This window comes from Equus asinus, chromosome 17, assembly GCF_041296235.1.
Source record: "Equus asinus isolate D_3611 breed Donkey chromosome 17, EquAss-T2T_v2, whole genome shotgun sequence".
Taxonomy (NCBI): domain Eukaryota; kingdom Metazoa; phylum Chordata; class Mammalia; order Perissodactyla; family Equidae; genus Equus; species Equus asinus.
In genome coordinates this window covers 28564801-28588844 of record NC_091806.1, presented here as the reverse complement: position 1 = coordinate 28588844, position 24044 = coordinate 28564801, and the positions used below count along the sequence as shown (strand labels likewise).

Genomic DNA, 24044 nt, shown 5'->3' with positions numbered 1-24044 from the left:
CTCCTTTGCTAGAGAAGGTGGCATTTGTGAGACCCAGTTACAGATTAGCAAAAAATGTGATGATGGAAAAAAGGATCTATGATTAATGCTTTTTTGAGGAAAAGTTTTAAGGGTTTTCCCTTTTATCATATTTTCTCAACTTACCCATATTCTTTTGTTAATCTTTCTTGACAACAGCAATATAGCAGAAAACATTGAAATATATTAAAATCCAATCAATCAGAGTCAGTGGGTTGCCACTATTCAGAAGTTATACACATGCCATCTTCTTTCTATGTGACATATGACACTAATATCATTTAAAGATTGTTTTTATCTGTATATTAGCTCCTTTAATCGTATATAAAGAGTGAAAAGTACCAAGGGAATTTTATTCTAATAAATGAGGTATCTTAAGCTCAATTAATGTGTCTAAAAATGGAAGAAACTTAATTGATCAATTGTTCACTTCATCTCCCTGAATTTATGCAATTTGAGTTTGAAAAATCATTTACTAGGAATATTGTATGGTAGTTTCATGGAGGGGCAAAATAATTCCTTTTATTCCTTCTAAGTTCTTTGGCACTTCTAATAATTTAATTGACATAAGACAGATTAACAGGAGAAAAAGAAATTTCATTTGTATGGGAAGCCCAAAAATGCAAGACCCAAAGAGAGGCAATTATCTATATGTGATCCAGAACTAAAGAGAAGGGGTAGGGGGGCTGGCCCCGTGGCTGAGTGGTTAAGTTTGTGCACTCCACTGCAGGCGGCCCAGTGTTTCGTTGGTTCGAATCCTGGGCGCGGACATGGCACTGATCATCAAGCCATGCTGAAGCAGCATCCTACATGCCACAACTAGAAGGACCCACAACGAAGAATATACAACTATGTACTGGGGGGCTTTGGGGAGAAAAAAAGGAAAAAGATAAAATCTTTAAAAAAAAGAGAGAAGGGGTAGGAGTCTGGGGCTTCAAAGGGGAAGAAGACAATTTACAGGGAGATGAGAAGAGGAAATGTTTAGTAAATGAACGTTTGCCATGCCATACAGAGAAGCCTTTCTGATCAATATCTTTGGTATTAGCTCTCTCGTGGTGCATAAATTCTTTTAGGCAGTTAAGTGGAAGGTCAACAGCTCTTCCTGAGTGTGTTGGGCCTTGCTTGTCATCAGGTGGAAATAATCCGCACTGCAAAGTGGTGTATTTTGGGGTCACATATTCCATTCCCCCTCATTCATGAGTAAATAGAAACTTGCGGTCAATGGCCTAAACTAACACTTCCATGTTGATATTCTACAGAAATAGAGTAAATCTTTGGTCTACCCTAACTCATCTACTTCAATCCATACCCATACCTTCCACCGTCTGCGTCATTAATAACACTGTTATCACACATCCACCAGGGATGGATGGAAAATATTTTTGTTCAAATAGGATATTACCAAAGACTGTGTAAAGTGGGTAATGTTTAAGCGTATTTCTGTATCTGGACTCCCTTCCTATTGGCTTGGCACTGAAATCTCTAAAGATAATAATGACATGGTGATGGGAGATTAGGGCCATATGCCTAAATATAACAGCATGTGACATAGTGAACGGATAGATACATACTGGTGACAGGCTATATAACTACATTTATTAGAATACAGCAGCAGCAAGCTATATAACCCAGTGTATGGGAAGTTGTGTTAAAGGTAGAGGCAGAAAATTTAACCTCTCTGGAAATTCATCTGCAGAAATATGTGCTGAACCAGGCACCCAATGCAACTGTAAAGACTTTTGTGTTTCACAAACACTCTTCCTCACTAGGCCTCAGTCCCCTCCTCTCTGTAAAGGAGAGTTGCACACTACAGCGTATGTAGGTTTTTTCCAGTTGCCGCAATCCATCTCTATATATCTGTGGTTCTAATGCTGTGTAAACCTATCCCCATTTTATTGGAGATATTTACAAACAAACAAACAAAACAAAACAAAGAGTGGCTTCATCTTCATACAAAGAACTGAATTGTATCTCTAGGCTGATTTGACCTCAATGGCAATACTGATAGCAGCTAGAGTGTGAATTGTGGAATTTCAAATACTTTTAAACACAGCTCTTTTAACTGGTCATCCATTCTGCATTCAGATTTTAACAGACACTACACAGAAATGGTTATACAGTTTATTAGGGTTCAGGAAAATTAAAATTAAAATCACAGCCCAGTACTATGACTCACCTAAAGTGCAGCTAAAATGAAAATGATTCGCAATGTTAATATCAAGTACTTGTGTGGATGTGGAACAACCACAGCTCTCACATATTGACAGTAAAAGTCAGAATTGACATTCAGCTTTGGAAAACTGTATGGCAGTATCTATTATGGCTGGTTCTAAAATTAAATTCTTAGTTTCATATACCATAGAAATGAGTGAGTATGTACACCCAAAGCTTGTGCAAAAAATCATCAATGTATTATTATTTGGAATTTGACAAATAATCTATAGTATGTTTGTTCGTTGGGATACTATACAGCAAAGAAAAAGAATGAATTATCTTCACATGCAACAGAGAGGAGCAATCTCATATAGGCTGAATAAGTATCAGAGACAGGGATCATTTGATGTACAGAACTTCTCGAATCCTCTATTCCTCATCATTCTATCATTCTGTCCCAATTATATTAGCCGAGCTTCACAGGATAAGCGGCTCTAGATTCGTACTGCAACTCTCAAACTTCACATCAGCTTATGGATTTCCCTTCTTGCCCTCACCCTGGAGGACAGATGATGTGTTATTGAAAACTGCATAGAAACTTCATGAATGGAATTTTGGGGGTAAAGGGCTTGGATATCCTCAAAGGCCACTGGAAAAGAGGACTATATCTCCATTCATATCGGTCTTTCTCTGCCTGACTTATCTCACTTAGCATAATGTCCTCAAGGTCATTCCACTCTAGACGGAACCTGTTAAGAGCAAGATCTTTGGAGTCAGCAAAACATAATGCCTATGAAACTCCAGAAGTTTAATGCTTACTTTGATCTCACCTTTAATATCTCTATAATGAAGTTGCTAGAGAAGGTTTAGAAAACACAAGACAATATTAGAAATATGTTATGATATATATGGAGTCAAGTTAAATAATGTAAGAAAAAGAAAAGATATTTGGTTGAACTCCACAATGCCCTCACAAATCTAGTGCTGAAAAAAGAAGTGCTTAAAATACACATTTATAGACAGAGAGCATTTTATAGGCAGAATGATGGGAAGACAGGATCTAAATTCCTGTCCCAGTGAAGGAGTACAATCATGTCAGGGACCAACATGGTTGACCAATATTCCAGAAGGGTGGAGTATTTTCTTGGTAGCTGTATGGGAGGCATTTCAGCAAAGGCAAAATGCACCCTTTCAGTACCTTCCAATTTTTGAAGTACTACCACTAATTATAACACACAAAAGTTATTTTGGAACTAAAGAAACTTTGCCTTTTTTCTTTAAAGCATAATCTCATCACATGTTTTTAATAAAAGATCACTTTTGTACATATTACTGTATTAGTAGAAACAGCCTTCAAAGAGTGTTTACTACTCTTTGTTGAACATCCATCAGTTTAACAATGGGCAAGTATTTACCAACACAAATGTACTGAGTCATAACTCATGTAAATATTTATACTAAGAATTGTGGGAATGTAGAGTCACATACATACATAAATAAAAGGCATAATTCAATAAAGAGTGTATGAAGTGTAGTGGATGTAATTGTAGAGGAGGAAGATATTTCCTCTACCCACTCTGGGTTCTTCTGGCCACAGAATGAATTAAATTCACATGAGACAGAATAACAGGAGAAAATTAAACAAAGCTTTATAACATGTATACACAGGAGAGGCTCAGGCAACCTGAGCAACTTGACAAAATGGCTGAAGACACCACCTTAAATATTATCTTCAGCTAAAGACAAAGGAGGATATTGGGGGTGAGGGGAGTCAGTTACGGGAGATTACCGGACAAGTACAGTAAACAAGGGTTGGGTTATTATGCACATTTAAGTTCTTGCCTTCTGCGTTGATAAGAGTTTCTAGAGATAAGGTCATCCCCCTTCTACCTGTACAGAGAAGGAGACATCTTTGCAGATGGAGATTTCCTTTACAACGTAAATGTCTCTTAACAAAGGGTAAGGAAATTGTACTTTTCAGAGTTTCTTTCCTGTCTGCACTTTTTAAAAGAAACCAGCCCTAAATAATCCTCATGCCACAGAGACATATCTTTAGGGGGCCAATTCCAGTCCCCCACATAATACAGTAAAAAGAAATCATTGAAATGAGGGTGATGGACATATACTTGAAGGAAAAGAATCAGACAATTACTAATGAAAGAAGTAATACATAAGTTTACCATATTTCTTAATGGGTGATGAAGGAAACTGTTTCAGAAATGGAAGAAACAGTATGACAAACAAAAGGGGATGAACATCATATAAATATAGGATCTTTGATTATCATTAGACATCTAGTTTTACTGGTGGAGGGTGTAGACTTGTGGTAGGCATGAAATATTGCATTGTTAACCTGAAAATAAAGAGCCAAATGAGAAGCAGAGAGGCATTTACTTTGGAATAAAAAAATTGCAATTCAAGGAGTACAGATTCAGGTAGAAACTCAAATAATGCTCTGATTACAGGATATGTGTTCAGCGTTTTTATGGGAAGAAGGGAAGAAGATGAAGTAAGGTGTGTTAAAGAAGAGTTCCTTGGAGCTAGATGAGTGAGGCTAGACTTGTATGTCATTGATTGGTTAGCAATTTGGTCATCAGCAAAATCCAATTTGATCAGTAGTGACAAGCAGAATATTTTTGCCCTTACTGACTTCTTGGAATGTTAGGAAATTGTTCCAGTTTTGAAGATAAAGAATATAAAATGTACAAGGCAATTCCTCTGAAATTCCTGCTCAGGCTTTATTCTAATATGGTTCCACTCATTTCCTCTTTCACAGAATTATAATAAATCCTGATAAATTTCTGACATTGATCAATTTGCTGACAAAAATGAAGAAGTAAAAGTTCAATCTTTTCTAATTTTTTGCACTGTTCACAGGAGAAAATACAGAACAAGAAATCTAACTGATGATACTCTCCTAACACAGAAGAGTGAAGGCAGGGGGTTTAAAGATTTAAGTCTCAACCATCATTAGGTAGAAATAAAATGCAATCTGCCTATTGTTCATTTACCAGAGATAAGAACAGAAAGTCTTACTCATTTCAGGTAAGTTTCCAAATGGATAAATTTAAAGAATATGGACGGAAAGCCTTATTTTTTGGAAAAATGAGTAAATAAGTATTAAAGAATTTGGAAATGAAACATTTTATACCTGCTTACTCTGCTAAATAAACTCTGTAATTGAACAGCCAATCAATAATATTTTTTAGACCTGCATGAAATTTACTGACCTCGTTTATCATTTGATAAGGATAAAAATTTTTCTTATTAATATTTTAGTTAAGATTTATAAGGAAATCGTTATCGTGTAACACTGTGCAAGTGATATTGTATATGTAAATTTAAGATTTGTTCTTTTCTTTTTCAAATAATAATGGAGAAAACACATTTTGAAAACTAGTACATGTAAATCCAGGTCCATATGGACTACAAGCCATAATATTTAAGTCTAGAAAAAAAATCAAATCACCATCTACACTCAGATTTTCATATATCAACATACACACACACTAACATAATGCATACATAAATAAAAGATGGAACCCTACTTATAAGGAACATTTATTTTTCCTCTTCCCATTATTATTTTAATGGAAAGGTCAACTTAAAATCCAAAGAGATGCAAATTTATGCATTATAGTCTGTTGTTTCCACTTCTTTTTATCACTTCTCTTTGACTTGTCAAAGGATTTGTCTTTTGGCAAAGGTCAGTCATACAAATGGGTTATAAATGCTCTAGCAAACAGCTGGGGAAGAGTGATAGAATAGTTTGATAAAATGTCTTTCATGTCTGCGTAAACACTAAAGATGCCATGCACCAGAAACAATACCAAAAAAAATTTTAATTTGTTAACTCACATTCAATATCATTGTCAGTGATAAAAGCAATTCTATTTCCTGAGCAATGCAACAAATGTTATCTTTTTAGTCAAACATATATTGCCCAGTATCTTCTGGCCATTTGCTGGGAGCCGTGGCTACATCATTTGATCGGCTGTTTGACAGGGTCCAGCCGATTAACGCCGAGGGGTGCAGGGTCGCCCCTTGGTGAAGAATAACCGGCCAGCCCCTCACATAGTTCTGAAACCTGTGCTGCTTCTAATTGCCCTTCATTCCTTTTCCTTTCTTAACCTCCAGTTTTCACTCCTTTGGGTGGCTGCTTGGGAGGCACTACCTCCTGGGAAAATTAGATATAGTAAGAGAATGTGACCACCTGCAGGTAACTTTCAAGATATTTTTCAGTTCATTATTGGAGGAGCACACAGTCCCATTTGAGACAAGCAGAAAGGAATCCTGCCCAGATAAGATGTCGAATTAGGTTTATGGCCTCCGTCTGGTTAATGTTTCCTTCTCCCTCCAGTTCTTTGTCTAAATACATATATGCATCATCCTTCTAAGTTTGCTGGTTAATTGGATGATCAAGAAGTATTTATATATTATTCTTGACCTTCAGCTTTCTGTTAAAATGTTATAGAGGTTTTCTCCTAAAAGCAATAAATAAATAATTGATGAGTAGAAGGGCTGAGGGGTGCAGGGATGCCCCTCGGTGAAGAATGGCCGGCTGACACCCCTGATATTTTCTGGATTATATGCATGCTTTCTATCAAGGTTATGTCTATACTTATTTCTGTTTTTTATTCTTGAAGATATACAGTTTAGCTTAGCTTTTCAGCCCTTTACTAACAAAGTGATACTTTCTCCAGCAGTGTACTTAAGGGACTGTTAGCTCTACAATCTAAAAGACAAAGGAATGCTTCCACCCCCTAAAGGGCGCGCAAAAGTAAAGATGTTTAACTGCCCACTGAGAATGCAGATAGCCCTGGGGATAAGACACCCTGGAGTCGCCTTTTGTTCCCATTAACCATCTACACTAATGACGTAAATGATTGAGGGAGGCAGGGATGGCTCCACCAGGATGTAACCAGACAGACTGCTGTCCTGTCCCAAGGCCTGGACCTTCTCTCTTTGATTTAACTTTACCAGGAATTACAACAGATGCCTAGGTACCTATCTCCTTTAGCTTAGAGACAACGAACACTAGTTAATTGCGGAGAAGACTACCATTAACCTTATGCTCTATAGAATAGAATGCTAATAAATATTCTTGTGCTCGTTTTTTATTTCCTTATCTCTCTGAGAATATTTGTAGAACTATTTCGGTACTAATCCTGAAAAATATATAAACGACACTTGTGCACAGTAAAGTCGGACTTGCTAACACCAACCCAAGTCTCACGTCCCCCTTATTTTCCCCCTCCCTCATCGCGCCGACGCCGTCCATCCCTCAGGAACCTGGACTCCGCCGGGGCGGGACCCCGGCAGCCATTTCTAACTAACTTTCTTTTTTCTTATATATTACTTTGGATCTAAAATGAGCTTTCACTTTATTCAAATCTACTACTTGACATTGAGTGACAGATGCCAAGATGAAACACATGTTTCAGGAATGACATATATAGTTAGAATCAAAGATTATCAACACTCTATCCCAGACACTTTTGCTTTTTTCATAAGACAATACCTCTTTAGAGTGACATGTTGTATTTTCTGATGGTAAGAAAGACAATTTACAGAAACAGATCAGGTTCTGCATTACAGAAATTTCTTTGATCTATCACTTCCCGGGTCATTTTTGTAGCATTTTAGAACAGAAACAAAGAAGAACGGCCAAGAGAAATCGCTCCTCCTTGACTGAATTCCCTCTCTTGGGAATTACCAATAACCTTCGTATCAAAGTGACCCTATTTTCCAGGTTTCTGGTTGTTTATTTCATTAATCTCTGAGTAAAACTTGGTCTGGCCATTTTAACTAGAATGAGTTGTCAGCTACGCACATCTGTGTACTTTTTCCTCAGCCACCTCTCTTTGTGTGACATCTACTATTCCACAGCAATTGGGCCCCACCAAGCTGGTGGACCTATTTGACAAGAAAATCAATTCCCATCATTGGCTGTTCTCTGCAATTCTCCATCTTCTGTGTCTTTGCAGATTCTGAGTGTCTACTCCTGGCAATAATGGCATTTAATAGGTACAAGGTGATTAGCAACAACTCACTCTGTATAGTGAACATGTTCAGCAGATTGTGCTCCCTGTTCACAGCTGGGATTTATCTGGTGGAATGGCAGATACCTTGATAAACACAAACATTAACATTCTACTTATGTTTTTGTGGGTCAAACGAGATTAACTGTTTCTTCCGTTATATCCATCATCTCCTATTGCTCTCTTGCTCAGATACACAGGTCAATGAATTAACTTTCTTGGCTTCATTGAACTGAGTACCATTTTAGGAGTTCTTGTCTCTTATTGATATACTAACCTATCAGTCTTTAAGATCCACTCTGTTAATGGAAGATTCAAAGCTTTCTCCACCTGCAAATCCCACTTAACTGCTGTTGTAATTTTCCAGAAAACTGTGTTCTTCCTTCCCCCTAGATCAGTACAAAATGACCTCATTGTTTCACACTCTTGTGATTCTCATGTTAAATACATTGATTTATAATCTACAGAACAAGGATGTGAAAGAGTTCCTAGGAAAACTATAATATAAAGTTTGTTTTTTAAGTAAATAGGTGTATACTATTAATAAACATCTGTTTATATACATATAGATATACAAACATGTTCTTGTGTTTTTTAAATAATTTGTTATACTATAACTTTGTTTCAAATACCTTAATAAATACAATAAGTATTTTACTAAGCCATAGTGATACCAATATTTTGGAGATTCCTAAATATGCTATAATTTATCATATGCCTTCAATTTAAATAAGGTGCTATTTTTGGAAAACTTTCCAATTTTCATTTTAGTGTGCCAATTTTGTATTTGTTTGATGCTTATTTTATGCATTAATTATATAAGAGCTATTAGAATTTAGAATGCACCTGTTATGCTACTAGGTGATCTGCATTTGATGGTGAATCTAGTAATCTTTTTTACTAATAATATTATAATACAGTGGAACTGGAAAACATTAATTATTTAATCTTATAAATAATTTACAATAAACTATGCATGACCCAGAAGTAAAAAGGCAAGATACTCTAAGATCAAGCAAAATATCTCAATCTAGGGTGCAGAGAAGGAAAGAGTCTTTGAAATTCAGTTTCAGATCTAAACAATGTATAAAAACACAATGGATGCTGGGGGAAGAAAGGATTCTAGACAGAGAGGCTGGGAATCAGAGATCCTGAGGTGGGCAGACAACGCCTTTTTAGAGCATGTGCAGTCCACCATAGGAAGGATAGAGAGCAAAGGGGATGGTCCTGGTGAAATGCATCCTTGAGCTGAAACTCTCAACTCAGTCACTTCCACTCAGCTTTCCTTCCCTCTTCCCCCTCCTCAGTCCTGCTGAAATGTTCTCTTTGTGGTTTCTTAGTAATACTTACCTCAAAGTATCATTGTTTCTCTCATTCTGTTGATTAGAGCATTGACTCCAATATGAGACTGTGAGCATTCTTTGCTCAAGGTTGAGTGAATCATTCCTGTTAATCCACTAACCACAATGTATCTGGAACACAAAATGGAAAAACAGATAATAAAAGTTACATACCAAAAAACATTTTTGAGTGGTTATTAGATATCATTCAAAACAAATTAGATAAGCATATGATATGTGTCCTGTATACATAGTTTATAGCCTTTAAGAAAGTACCCAAAATAGTTGTGGATGCTAAAGTAATAAATCTATAAAGACATTTTAATTACCCAGGAAGTAAAAAGCATTCATCTGCCTACTTCTTGATATGCTCTGCTTCATCTGTCTTTCCTCAAGTTTTCTGATGTCAAAGAACTGAAGGAAGCTTGTGAAGAAAATATAGCTATCTATCTGAAGGATCACACAAGACAATGGCATTTGTAATTATCTATCAGAATTGCACCCCTTAAAGAAATCTAAATGTCCTATGTGAAAGCACTTCAAAATGGAAGTAAAGACCAAGAAGCTCCTCTGCTATTCAAGGATTCAAGGTGGCATTTGTGTGATACAGTGACAGATTCGGGGAAAACATAGTTGTTGAAAAATTTATAGTTAATGCTTTTATGTAAAACATGTTGTAAGGGTTTCTACCTAGGCCATGCTTTTTCAATTGACTGATACATTTTTGTGAATCTTTCTTAATAGCAGCAACATGGTAGAAAACGTTGTTTGAAATATACTAAAGTCCAAACAAAAGGTCAGTGGACTGCCACTGATTCAGAAGCTATATACACAACATCTTTGATTCATATGATGGATGACAATTGTATCATGTAAAGATGGATTTGATCTGCTTATTTGCCCCTTTAATCATATATAATGAGTTCAAACAAACAAGAAGTAAATTTTAAAATCAATAAATGTGGTAGCAAAAGCTCAATAAAACAGGAAAAAGCAATTTGATTAATTGCAGGCTTTATCTCCCTGAATTTATGCAGTTAGAGGGTGAAAAGTCACTTATTGGCATGTTGCATAGTAGATTCATGGAGTGACAAAAAACTCTTCCCTTCTTCCATTCTAGGCTCTTTGGCTGACGTAACAATTAAATTGACATAAAACAGATTAACTGGAGAAAAACAAATCTCATACCTACTGAAGCCCCAAAGACAGTCAGGCAATTGAGATGCCACCCTGAGATAAGGAGAAGTGGGTAGGTGCCTTGGGCTTCAAAGGGGAGGAGGACAATTCACAGGAAAATGGGAAGAGCAAGTGCTTTGTAAACTAATATTTGCCATGCCATTCAGAGAAGTCTCTCTGATAAAATGTTATCTTTGGAATTAGCTCTTTCTTGGTGCAGGCCCTCTATCTAGATTCTTTTAGGCAGCTAAAGGGAAGGTAAACAGCACTTCCTAGTGTGTCGAGACTTGCTTGTCTTCAGGTTGAAATAATCCACACTCCAAAGTGACATGTTTTGGGGTCATGTATTCTACTCCCCCTCATTCATGATTAAAGAGAAACTTGGGACCAATGGGCTGAACTAACCTTTCCATGTTGGGATTCTACAGTGTGGGGGACTGGAATTGGCCACCCCAAGATATGTCTCTTTGGCATGAGGATTGTTTGGGCCTGGTTACTTTTAATAAACTGAAGACACGAAAGGAGCTCTGAAAGACAGAGTTTACTTACCCTTTGTTAAGAAACATTTACATTGTAAAGGAAATCTCCATCTGCAAAGGTGTCTCCCTCTCTGTACCAGGAAGAAGGAGGATGAACTTATCTCTAGAAACTCTTATCAATGCAGAAGGCAAGGACTTAAATCTGCATAATAATCTTATTCCTGTTTACTGTACTTGTCTGGTAACTTCCTGTAACTGACTCCCCTCACCCCCAACATCCTCCTTTGTCATTAGCTGAAGATGGTATTTAAGGTGGTGGCTTCAGCCATTTTGGCAAGTTGCTCAGGTTGCCTGAGCCTCTCCCATGTATACATCTTATAAAGCTTTGTTTAATTTTCTCCTGTTATTCTGTCTCATGTTAATTTAATTTGTTCTCTGGCCAGAAGAACCCATAGAGGGTAGAGGAAATGTCTTCCTCCCCCACAAAAGAAATAGGGAAAATAGAATATCAAAACCTTTGGTCTATTCTATCTCATCTACTTCAATTCCAACCATTTTCATCCACTCTCTGCATCATTATGTCATACCATTCTCACACTTCCATTAGGGACTGAGGGAAACTATTATTGTCCAAATAGAACATTACCAATGAATGTATGAAGTGGGTTGATAGAATATGCATGTTTCTATATCTGGACTGCTTTCTTTAAGACTTGGCACTGAAATCTGTCTTTAAAGATAATAATGACATAGTGATGATACACTAGGTTCATACACCCAAATATAACATCATGTAATACTGTGGACAGATAGATGCATCCTGGTGGTAGGCTGTATAACTACATTCGTTAGAATACAGCAGTAGTAAACTCAATAACCTACTATATGGGAGGCTGCATGTTGAATCCAGAGGCAGTAACTTTTAACCTCTCTGGAAATTCCTGTCTAGAAATATGCTATGAACCAGGTACCCTATGCAAGTGTAAATACTGTGTTGTTTCACAAATCACTCTTCCTTGATAGACCTCAGTCCCCTCTTTGTAAAGGAAGACCTCACACTACAGTGTCTCTTAAGTTTCTTTCCAGTTGCCCAAATCCATCTTTACATCTGTGATTCTACTCCTGTGTAAACTTATCCCCACTATTGGAGATATTTAAAAACAAACAAACAAAACAAAGAGTGACTTCATCTTCATACGAAAGAATCGCATTGTATCTCTAGGCTCATTTGATCTGAATGGTAATAATTGATGAGGATTTTTAGGCTGCTTAATTTTAAAACGGTTTATGATGAGGATTTTTAGGCTGGTTACTTTTAAAACTACAGATAAAAAGCAGGCTCCGAGGAGTGGAATTTGTTTTCCCTTTGATCAGAGACAGTTGCACTTGTGAAGGAAATCTCCATGCCTCCCTCTCTGTGTCAGGAGGAAGTGGGGATGGCCTTATCTCTGGAAACTCTTAATGGGGAAGGCAAGAACTTAAGTTGTTTACTGTCTGGCAACCTCATGTAACTGACCCCCCACCCCAAAATCCTCCTTTGTCTTTAGTTGAAGATAATATTTGAGCAGTGACTTCTGCCATTTACTCAATCCAGTTTGATTCTTATCTAAAAGTTGTGGGACCGCCCAATGGTAGGGCCTACATACCGGCACTGGTACCATTTTAACTTTTTTTTCTTTGTCTTGTAAAGAGATGACTCACATACCCATGCCTTAAATTTAGCCCTAACCCTCAACTCGGGGCAGCAGCAGGAGCTCTGACTGCCCGTGGGTCCTGTCCCCATGCCAGAGGGGGCAGCAGCAGTGGCTCTGCCTGCCCATGGGCCCTGTCCCCATGCCAGCGGGGGCAGCAGAAGCGGCAGCAGCAGAAACTCTGACTGCCCATGGGTCCTGTCCCCATGCTATTCTACTCTCTAAATAAAAGGGCACTACTGCCAGATCTTGAGTCTAAGAAATCTTTTGACTCCTCGGCTCACCGACCCCACATCAATAATGATATTAGACACAGGTTGTGAGCTGTGAAAGATGAAATGCTTTTAAACACAGCTCCTCTAACTGGCCCCCCATCTGCAATAAGACTTTTTAACAGACACTTCAGAGAAATCATCATACACTTTATTAACATTCAGGTAAAAAGAAATTAAAATCAAAATGCTACACCATTGCACATCTAAAGAGTAGCTAAAATGAAGAAGATTTACAATATTAATACGGAGTACTTGTGTGAATGTGGAACAAATGCAGCTCTCACACACTGTCATAGAAGTCAGAATTGGTGTTCAACTTTGTAAAACTATATGGCAGTATCTATTACAGATGGCCCTAAAATTCCATTTCTAGTTTTATATCCAATAGAAATGGTGAGTATGCACACCCAAAGCTTGTGCAAAAGTGTAGCATTATCTGGAATTTGACAAATTATTGTATGCTTGTTAATTAGGACACTACGCAGCAAATAGAATGAATGAATTATCACCATATGCAATGGCATGGATGGATTTCTTATATAGAATATTGAGTGAAAGAATCCAGACATAAAAATGTTGATGAAAATAATCCATAATCAATTTATAAGCCAAATTGGGGTGAGTTTATTGTGACCCAATTTGAGCACTGTAACCAGGGACAACTTTTTCAACAAAGAAGGAAGTTCTCTGAAGAAGAGTGTACAGAATGGTAATATACCGCCTTAGAAAAGAGAACACAAATCACATATTCACAAATATCTACTACTGTCACAAGAAGCTTTGCTAGCACAGCAGGTCTGTGGTCACAAGATGATTTAAAGCAAGTTAGTAATTAATCCTTAGCTTCTGGGAAGAGATGCTTACCCCTGGAGAAGTGCCAATCTTGGGGGAAGCTACATCCCTTCTTTAAGGTAATCATTCTTGCATTTGGGACATTGTAAATGTTTAAAGCAGATATATAAAGCATGCTCAACAAGCCACATGAGGCTTTTCTGTAAAAAAACAGTCAGGCCAAATTAGTTAAACCAAGTGGCTTCCTCAAATACTCCAGTGGATCCTATTGCTTGCAATTTATTCATCAAACGGACAAAAACGGGATGATTTCACCTCCACATAGTTTTTAAAAACACACAGAGCAATCTATCATGATGGACATCAGTTTGTGTTAGGGCCCATGGGCAGTCTCTGCAATGCTCATTGTGTTTTGTTTTTTGGTAGGTTTCAAAAATTCATTTGCTTTAAAAAATTATATACATGTATAAAATTTTAAAGATTTTTTTAAAAAATAAAGGCTGTCAGTTTGCAGGCAGCTGCAGGATTTTATTTATTTTAAATCTTTAGCAGTTTCTTGTATACAATATATTTTCAAGATATTCTTGTAAAATTAATAAAGCATACAACTTTCGTAGAATACTTGTTTAAATGATTATCCTTTGTACTCCTAAAAAGTGCTGCCTTACTTACAAAACAAAGATGTTAATAACCCACAGGCACTGCTTTTTGTGTTTCCTGAAGTGCAGACTTAGTGAAGGTGGTTTTGCTGGTCGCATGATCCTGCACTGAATTTATAACGGCGTGCCATAGGGCCAGACAACCATTTTCTGGAAGGAGTTTAGAAGTAGACAGTTGTCTACATAGTATTATGTTTATGGGCATAAGTGATACCAGAAAAGCAATGTAAATACAGATTTTTTCTTACTTATCTGTCTTTGATGTCTTAAATTCTACTTTAAGTCCCTTCACCCCAACGTTAAAGAAGGCCATTCTCTAGTAACGCACAAACCCTTGGGGAAGTAATGTAGATTATTCAAATTTTCAGCAAGATATTGTTAACCATGCTCCAGATTTAATGCGGTGTGTGAGTTATAGTTCATGGTCTGGAGGGGATGCCATGTTTATGAAGATAAACTCTGGAAGCTGCCTAACCAGACTGTAGCCTGAGGAAATATGCACCTTTGGAGACAGGAAAGACCTGAGGGAAAGTGAGTATGAAAAGGAATCAGAAGAAGGTGACCAAAGGTGACTCTGCCTCCTTCAAATGTGCACTAGAGAAGTAAACAATGGTAGTAAAGCTCTTAGGTATCATAAATATATCATTTTCTTATGTTCACTCGATGGAAAATTACTAGCAATTACTTAGATGCTTTGAGATTTACCTCAACAATATCTCCCACAGGAGTCGATTTGGTGTTTTAGTGTTGGGATCATTACACAAAGAACAACAATGCATTTTGAAAAGTGATTAAAAATTATCACTCAAATCTTTGCCAAAAATTGAAAAGATAGTAATTTAAATGAATTTAGCTGAAGAGTATTCTAGCTGTATAGAAAGCAAGGACAAACTCCATAAAAGCAAAGACAAATAAGTAAACAAAACTAACTGTAAAACCTATGTTTCTGTTGATCAAGGTGATTTTTCAGAAGAAATATGAAGTGTTTCAGAAGAAATGCCTGAAGTGCTAGAATGCATAAACTGATACATGCCCCGCATATCTTAGTTTTTGCTTGGTTGTTTACAAAAATCTTTCATCTATGGGTTTGTGACAAGCAAATTAGCTGCATTAAGACTCAAGATGTACAGAAAATATACGAGATTATCGTACAGTTTTTAGATCATTACTCAACTTTAGGCATTTAAAGAAGACACAGCAGCCTATGCTTGTGACTGTGCAGCAATGACTCACTGACATGATAAAATTTTACTCAATAAATGAATAATACAGAGACCATCCCCCTAAACTGTCAGATTGCACAACATCAAAGGACACCGATTTCTTTATTTTCTATTTACTTCCTGATACTGTGCAATATAACCGCTCTCCACATCATTTTCTCTTCACACCAACATTAATTATGTTCCACTGCACAGGTAATATTAATAAAACAGATTCCCTCCCAGTATGACAACCTTCTGCCCTCAATACTACATATTGTTACCTGTGCACTGACTTTAATGGGGAGTGGGAATTAGACTATATGGTCTAGGGGGAAGCCATTATTTATGAAGATTAAGTTTGGATCCTGTGTAAACAGAGTGTAGCCTGAGGAATTTGGCATCCCAAGAGACAGGAAGGACCTGAGGGATAATGAGTATGGAAAGGAATCAGAAGAAGGTGACCAAGGAAGACTCCTCCTCCTCCAAATATGCACCAGAGAAGTAGAGAATGGTAGTAAAGTTCGTAGGTACCACAAATATAGAATTTTCTTGAGGTTACCTGGTGGGAAATTACTAGCAATTACTTAGATGGTTTGAGAATCACATCAACACTGTCTCCCACAGGAGTCCACTTCGTATTTTGTGTTTGCATCATCACATAGAGAATAGCAAAACACTATGAAAAGGCATTAAAAATTGTGACTAAAATCAGTTTACCAAACCTTATAAAAATACTCATTTAAATGAAATTTGCCTGAAGAGTATTCCAGCTTTCTTAAAAGCAGGGATAAACTCCATAACAATAAACAAAACAAATAAGTAAACAAAAATAACTGCAAACCTATGCTTTTCTTTACTCCAGGTGATGGTTCAGAAGAAATGCAAAACTACCTGAGCTGTTAGGATGTATAATGTGGTACATGCCTTGCCTATCTTACTGTTATTGTTGTCTGTTTACACAAATTTTTCACTTACATATTTGTAGAAATTAAATTAATTGCATTAAGACTCAAGATGTACAGCTAAGGTAAGCGATTATTGCACATTTTTTCGAACATTAATCAACTGTAGGCATTTAAAGAACACACAACAACCTATGCCCGTGCAGCAATGATTCTCACACATGATAAAATACTACTCAATAAATGGGTAATACAGAGACTGTCCCCCTAAGCTGCCGGGTTGCACAATGTCAGGGGCACTAATTTCTTTATTTTCTGTTTGATTCCTCGAATGGTGCATCACTCTCACTTAACATCAACTTTATAAGGTTCAAGTGCCCAGCTGATATAAATAAAACAGATTACTTCCCAATGTAGCAACTTTTCCAATTATTTGCTCCCTTCTGCCCTAAGTCACTGTTGAGGTCCTGCCATGGTTTAGAAGTGGGACTTGAGTGGTGTCTCAGAAATACAGGGGTCTATGGGAATTTTCAAATGCCACTTTAACATGAACTCACCATAACATTCCATAAGGGTATTTGAGAGAATTATCTTTTCAGACAAATTTGTTTCATTGCACTATATTCAGGAATCTATTGTGAGAAATTTCTATGGATTCAATGAAACAGTGTCTATGGGACTGTACAAGTTTACTTATCACCACTGGTTTTCAGTTTCTGTATAATAGTGTGAGGTTATTAGAGAAAAATCAGGACATATGTGATAATATATGAAATATATGATAATATGTGGTGATAATTAGATAATATGAAATCTGACTCTGATAAAAATGCCAAATTGACCTTATTTAAAGTTAAATCTCTTTGATCTTCAAGGCCATTTCTTGGAATTTATTTTAAAGAAAACCCTGGCTATGGAAAATCACATATGTAAATTTTTTCTTATTTTTTTTTATTTTTTAAAGATTGGCACCTGAGCTAACAACTGTTGCCAATCTCTTTTTTTTCTGCTTTTTTTCTCCCTGAGTCCCCCCAGTACATAGTTGTATATTTTAGTTGTGGGTCCTTCTAGTTGTAGCATGTGGGACGCCGCCTGAAGGTGGCCTGGCAAGTGGTGCCATGTCCGCGCACAGGATCCGAACTGGTGAAACCCTGGGCTGCAGAAGCGGAGCACGAGAACTTAACCACTCGGCCACGGGGCCGGCCCCATGTATGTAAAATTTTACTTCTAGAGAAAAAAAGAAGAAGATTGGCAACACGTTAGCTCAGGTGCCAATCGTTAAAAATAAATTTGCTTCTATTAGAGCCTATATGATGCAAAGAATTGTATATAAACCAAATGGCCACTAGCAGAGTATAGATTGAATCAATTAATATACATTAATAGATAGGAGTCATACCTCTTATTTATATATATAAAGTATGTGTACTCCGACATATTTTTTGTTTAAAAATTAAACAATTATCCCTATGCAATGTGATTATCACTAGTTTTTCCTGTCTTTACAAAAATCATTGTTTGTAAATATGTTTAATGGGTTAGCGTTTGTGTATGTTAATCTGTATAAGTGAGTGAGTGTCTTTATTTTATAGATAATAGAAATGAAACCTAATGCCTATATGAGAATTGCTGAACTGGAAATAAGAATACTCTTTGACTGGATTCATTGGACTGGATTTGTTACCATGGGTGAATAGGTACAATATTGGGTGGAAAGGTAGATAGTAATAACAGGAAAATTTTTAAAAAGGTCTGTATTTTTCTCATTCACCCTGCCTGTGTGAAATATCAGATGATAAACCACATTATTACATCTGTCACTTATTCCTCAGAGAACAAACGTTCAACACCCAAGGACCTGACACAGAGATACATAATCCAGGTCAGTCGGGAGACAACGCTGAACCCTCCTGCGGATGGAACTGCATGTAACAAAGAATTCAGCAGTTCTGGGTCAGGTACCAATATTTTTTGTGGTTCCTCTGATTTATATTTTAGATTTCTTCAGTCCTTTTCTCCTTTTTTGACTGAAAGCATATTATAAAACCAAAGGAAGATATGAAATATAATACAAGCTTTTATTTAAATTACTTCCATTGATCCATTTATTTATTTTTAAAATATATATACATAGGCAGGGCTTACAATAATTTGCAATCATGGATTGTGGAGGTGATTGGAAAGTTTTAAGATTCTTACCTGTACTTTTATTACTTTAGAAATATTTTTATTTTTTAAGGAAAATATTTGTTTAAAGATGTATCTACAAGGACTGATATTTTAATGAGCTCAGACCAGGTTTTTGGAGACCCGAACGTTGATCACTAGATCAATATTCAGATGTTCTTTTTCTGTCCTTCATCTCCCTTCAAATCCACTTTTCTTATATTCTCACAGAACAGAGGAGGTCATGAGTGACATTATATATAATGTAACTGGTTTGTGTAAAATATAACAGTAGGACAAAATTCAATTAGCTCCGCAAGGACAACAAACTCATTTAAAACAAAGGAAACAGATTTCAGAGATATTCAAAAGAAATAGCGATCTCAGAAAACAGTAAAACATTACTACGATTTTTAGAGTTAGGACGGTGCACCGTGCAGACTCTCTCTGATGTCATGGGACTGTGGACACAGGAGGACTTTTATCACCTGTCTTACACATCCGACCTGCTGGTGAATAAATCATGTGGATTCCACTAGATTAGGGCAGCAGGACTCACACAGTAACCATACTCCCTTCTTGCCTCTCTGTCATCTGTGCCACCAGCATCCCTACAGTTAGGTCTCAAACATTCTTCATAATCTCCCCTGAGTGACAGCAGCTGGCAGAGGGAGGCTGGTTAGCCCTGCCACATTCAGGTCTGTGCACTCTAGTGCCTCACTCACGGAGACGCTTCCACCCTCTTCTCCAGCAACCACCACCCTCTTTACTCCAGTGGGCCCTGGATCACAGATTATCTCTGTCTCTTGTTAATTGAGGCTGGATAGGACCAGAGGGATTAATGGGGAAGGGTGGGTGTGTTTTATCCAGGAACCTTTCATAACTCTGCTGCTCCATGATTTTGGATGATGAGGGAAAAACAAAGAAATATTTCATTACCTCCCTCTGTCACTTAACTATGCTTCTCTGTTACAGGATATAAAAACATTTCTAGATCTTTGAAAACAAACACTGTCATGTCATAAGATGTGGGCTATCTAGACCAACTAATTGAACTATCGCCATGACTCTGAGGAATTCGAGTTCTTAATTTATAAGATAGATTTAGCAAAACTTATCATAAATACTACATAGGTTGGTGTAGAAATAACATGTTTAATTTGGATGAAAGTGTCTACAAACTTTTTACAATGCTATACAAATGTAAGTGGTATTGTTATCCTTATTATTTTATCAGTTTATATGTAACTGTATATTTCCAGGAGATCAGTTTACCTGAAGCAGACTTAGCATTGTCTATCTCTTTTTCTAATTACTGAAAAATAGAAAGGACTGGCAGTTTAACTCTTAAGAAATTAAGGTGATGTTACCCTCCACTTTCATTTCTTTCTTAACCAGGGATTTCCAGACCTGAGTGATGGCTATTGAGAACTGCACTATGTTTACTGACTTCATATTCCTAGGACTTTCTGACAGAAAGGATGTGCAGCAGGGGCTCTTTGTGCTCTTTCTGCTGGTCTATGGCATAAGTGTGGTTGCCAATCTAGGCATGATCCTGCTGATCAAGATGGACTCCAGACTCCACACGCCTATGTATTATCTCCTAAGCAATCTGTCATTCTGTGATGTTGGCTACTCCTCTACTATCACTCCCAAGATGCTGGCTGATTTCTTATCTAAGCAAAAGACAATTCCATATAATTTATGTGCCATTCAGATGTATTTCTTTGGGGCATTTGCAGATGTGGAATGTCTCATGTTGGCTGTCATGGCATATGACCGTTATGTAGCCATTTGTAATCCACTTCTTTATACAATTACCATGTCCAGGAGAGTTTGTACCCAGCTAGTGGCCATTGTGTACATTGAAGGTTTGGTCGATTCAGTAATCCATACCTGTTGCACATTTCAATTGTCATTCTGCAATTCCAATGTCATTAATCACTTTTTCTGTGACATCCCACCCTTACTAGCCCTGTCCACCTCAGACACAACCATCAATGAGATTGTGTTGTTCACTTTTGGTAGCTGTGTTCTAGGATGCAGCATCATCACTGTCCTTCCGTCCTACAGCTACATCATAACTACCATCCTTAGAATGAACTCAGCTGAGGGAAGACACAAAGCTTTCTCTACATGCACCTCCCACTTAACCACTGTGGCTATATTTCATCTTACACTCCTGTTCACATATTTGCGACCCAGCTCAAGTTACTCCATGGACACAGACAAAATGGCCTCTGTTTTCTACACAGTTGTTATCCCTATGTTAAACCCACTGATCTACAGCTTAAGGAATAATGATGTGAAAAGTGCCCTGAAAAAGCAATTAGCACTAAATCATCTTCTGGGCGAAATTGTCTTTGACAAAAAATATTTTTTAAAGACACTGAGAGCTAAAATTCAGTTACTTTGACATAGATTCCTGTAGTGTCACCAATGTGTCTTTCAGATATTTTGCATTAATTATCTTTGTGCTTAAATTGAGTGTGGGGAGCAGTCATTTCTCATCTTAATCTTCTCTCCAAGCTAAGGAAGAGTAGTAATACATTAACTTGCAAAGAGGATCTTTTTATACCTCCCTTCTCTGTTCACGGTTGTACCCCAGTGAGATATCATTGGCAGAGCAATCCCACCATCCATGTCAATTCAACTTACCCTCCTAAAGTTCCAATTTTTTTTTTAACAATGAGTTTAATAAACTTTCTCATACAGAAGGGAGCATTAGTGGATTAAGCTAGGTTTGTTTGTATCCTTCCTAAGTATTAATATCACCCTATGAATGTTCCATCATAACACTAAGAAGTATACAAGTAGTAAACTAATACATGTAAATAAATGAAAAACTCCTGCCTTAACTCAAAGATCCACAAATGCAAGGCCCTTGTCTGTCTTGTTCACTCATGTTTTTACTTTGTTAGTTACAATGCTTGACTCCAGGATGCCATTCAAAGTATTGACTAAATGAATGAGCGTCGCTTACAAAATTTATGCAAAAAGCCCTTTGTAAATTTACTAAAAAATAAAAAAGCCTCCTTATATTTTATTCTAGCGTGTTCATCTTTGATGATATCCATCTGTGCTTCCTGTCTTTTGGCCAGGCTGGATAAGTATCAGCAACAGGGATCATTTAACGTAGGGAACTTCTTGGATCCTCTATTCCTCATCATTCTGCCCCACTTATATCAGTGGACATCCCCAGGATCAGCCACTCTAGATATATATTACACCTTACAGACTTCACATGATGTTGTAGATTTCCTTCTTGCCCTCACACCAGAGAACAGAAATGGTGCAATTGACAACTGTACAGAAACTTCATGAATGGAAGTTAGGGGTACGTATCTGGACCTTCTTTCTCAAAAGGCACTGGAGAAGAGGACTGTATCTCCCTTGGAGTGTTCCTAGCATTATACTGGTTAAAATTTTAAAAAAAAAACTGTAATGGTCAATTGATACAATTTAAGTTGAAAGGAACAGTTATTAACTTATATATGTGTTTAATAAAAACAAAAGAATAAAGTTGTACTTATATTAGTATTCCATGCAATTATTTATGTTCGCTCTCTGTATCTGTGAAATTCACTGTAATCCTATTCTAAAACAATTTTAACAGTGGTCTTTGCTGAGTATCTGGATGTTAGATTATCTTAGTATTTGTTCCAATGACTTAATTGCTTATATTTTTCTCACTGTAATCAACTAACAAGTAATCTAAATATGAAACACATAACATTATTTCAGGTTGTCAAGTTATTCATTTTATTTTAGGTTCTTGTCAAGAAAAGAACATGGAGTCGCTCTTTTTGGTTCTGGGAGGAGAGAGTAATGTGTTATATAGGTTTTTCATTTAGATCCTCTTCTGTAATTTTATATATTGCTCTCATGTATAAAATGTGCTGTGTTATGTACATCAAACATCATAAGAATGAAACAGAATAAAAACTACCTAGGGCGGGGTGTGCGTGCTTCTACTCTCATCTTGATTTCTGCCCATTTGGAGTTGTCACAGCTCATAATAAGCCAATGTGAAGTGACTTCTGGCTCCAGCTTCTGAACACTACCGAAGACTTTCACCACAATTAGATGGTTTAATTTCAAAGTGGAATTGTCTTATTTCAGAGGAAATATTATTGCATGCTATCTCTCCAAAACCATGGACAGAAATGATATCTATTCAATTAGTTGGATTGCAGGTGAATGATCAATGTCATATTTTAATTAGCATGAGTAAACACACGCTCTCCCAGCTTTCGGGGTTTTTGTGGGTTAATACTTAACAGCTGATAGAGACTTTTCTGGAGGGGCTATAGAGAGAAGGGGAAGTTGGGGAAAACAAGAAATCAGTGGTGTCAGAGAAATCAATGAAGCCCAGCTCCAATCTACACAATTAACCTTTCATCACTTCCTTATGTGAGTCACAGGTGAAGCTTATAGATGTAAAAGAGACATCGGGACATAGTCAATCAAAAGGGGCATAGCACTTGAAGATTTTCAACTTATCTACATAGGAGAATGTATCTTTGTGGGGTTCCCCACTGATTGCCTCTGTTTTCTGCATATAAACTCACTCTCACTGCAGTATTAAAGAGTCAAATACAGAAAGTACACTGTTTAGTTTTTGCAGACTATTTATTTTACCTTAATATCACATTAATATACCAACATTTGAGGAATTTTTATCTATACTAGTGTATTTTACAAATGATTATTGTTCTATTTAACTACTTTTTATTATTTGTGTAAAAGATAAACTGAAAATTCTTTCAACCCCGTAAAAAAAATGCAATTTTCAGCAAGTTAAATATCTTCAATTAATAATTGAACAGTTTTAAGACAAATAAAAATATTTATTACCCTTAGATAACTTTTTTTATAATCTCAAATAATTTGTTGTTCATAAAATATTTCATACATTAGGGCCTCTATGTCATTGTTCAAACCCCTTCCACACTTAAGCTACTTTATTAAAATATACTAAATATATTCATATCTATAAAATTATACCTATTCATGTTATGTAAAATTGGATTCACTGGCCGTCTTTCATGTATATGTTTAAGGAAAAAGATATCTCACTGTTTTTTCTATAGCTTTTCCTTTAAAAACATGGACTTAATAGCCTTTAACTAGGTCATAACAGCAG

General features: G+C 36.7%; 1 protein-coding gene across 1 annotated transcript; it reads left to right on the top strand.

Annotated features, from left to right (window-relative positions):
• The first annotated feature begins 20315 nt into the window (after positions 1 to 20315).
• Positions 20316 to 21314, top strand: LOC139040603 (olfactory receptor-like protein OLF2). Its single transcript, XM_070487356.1, has one exon. It carries the CDS (start codon positions 20316 to 20318, stop codon positions 21312 to 21314), a length of 999 nt encoding a protein of 332 aa, XP_070343457.1.
• Positions 21315 to 24044: the final 2730 nt, after the last annotated feature.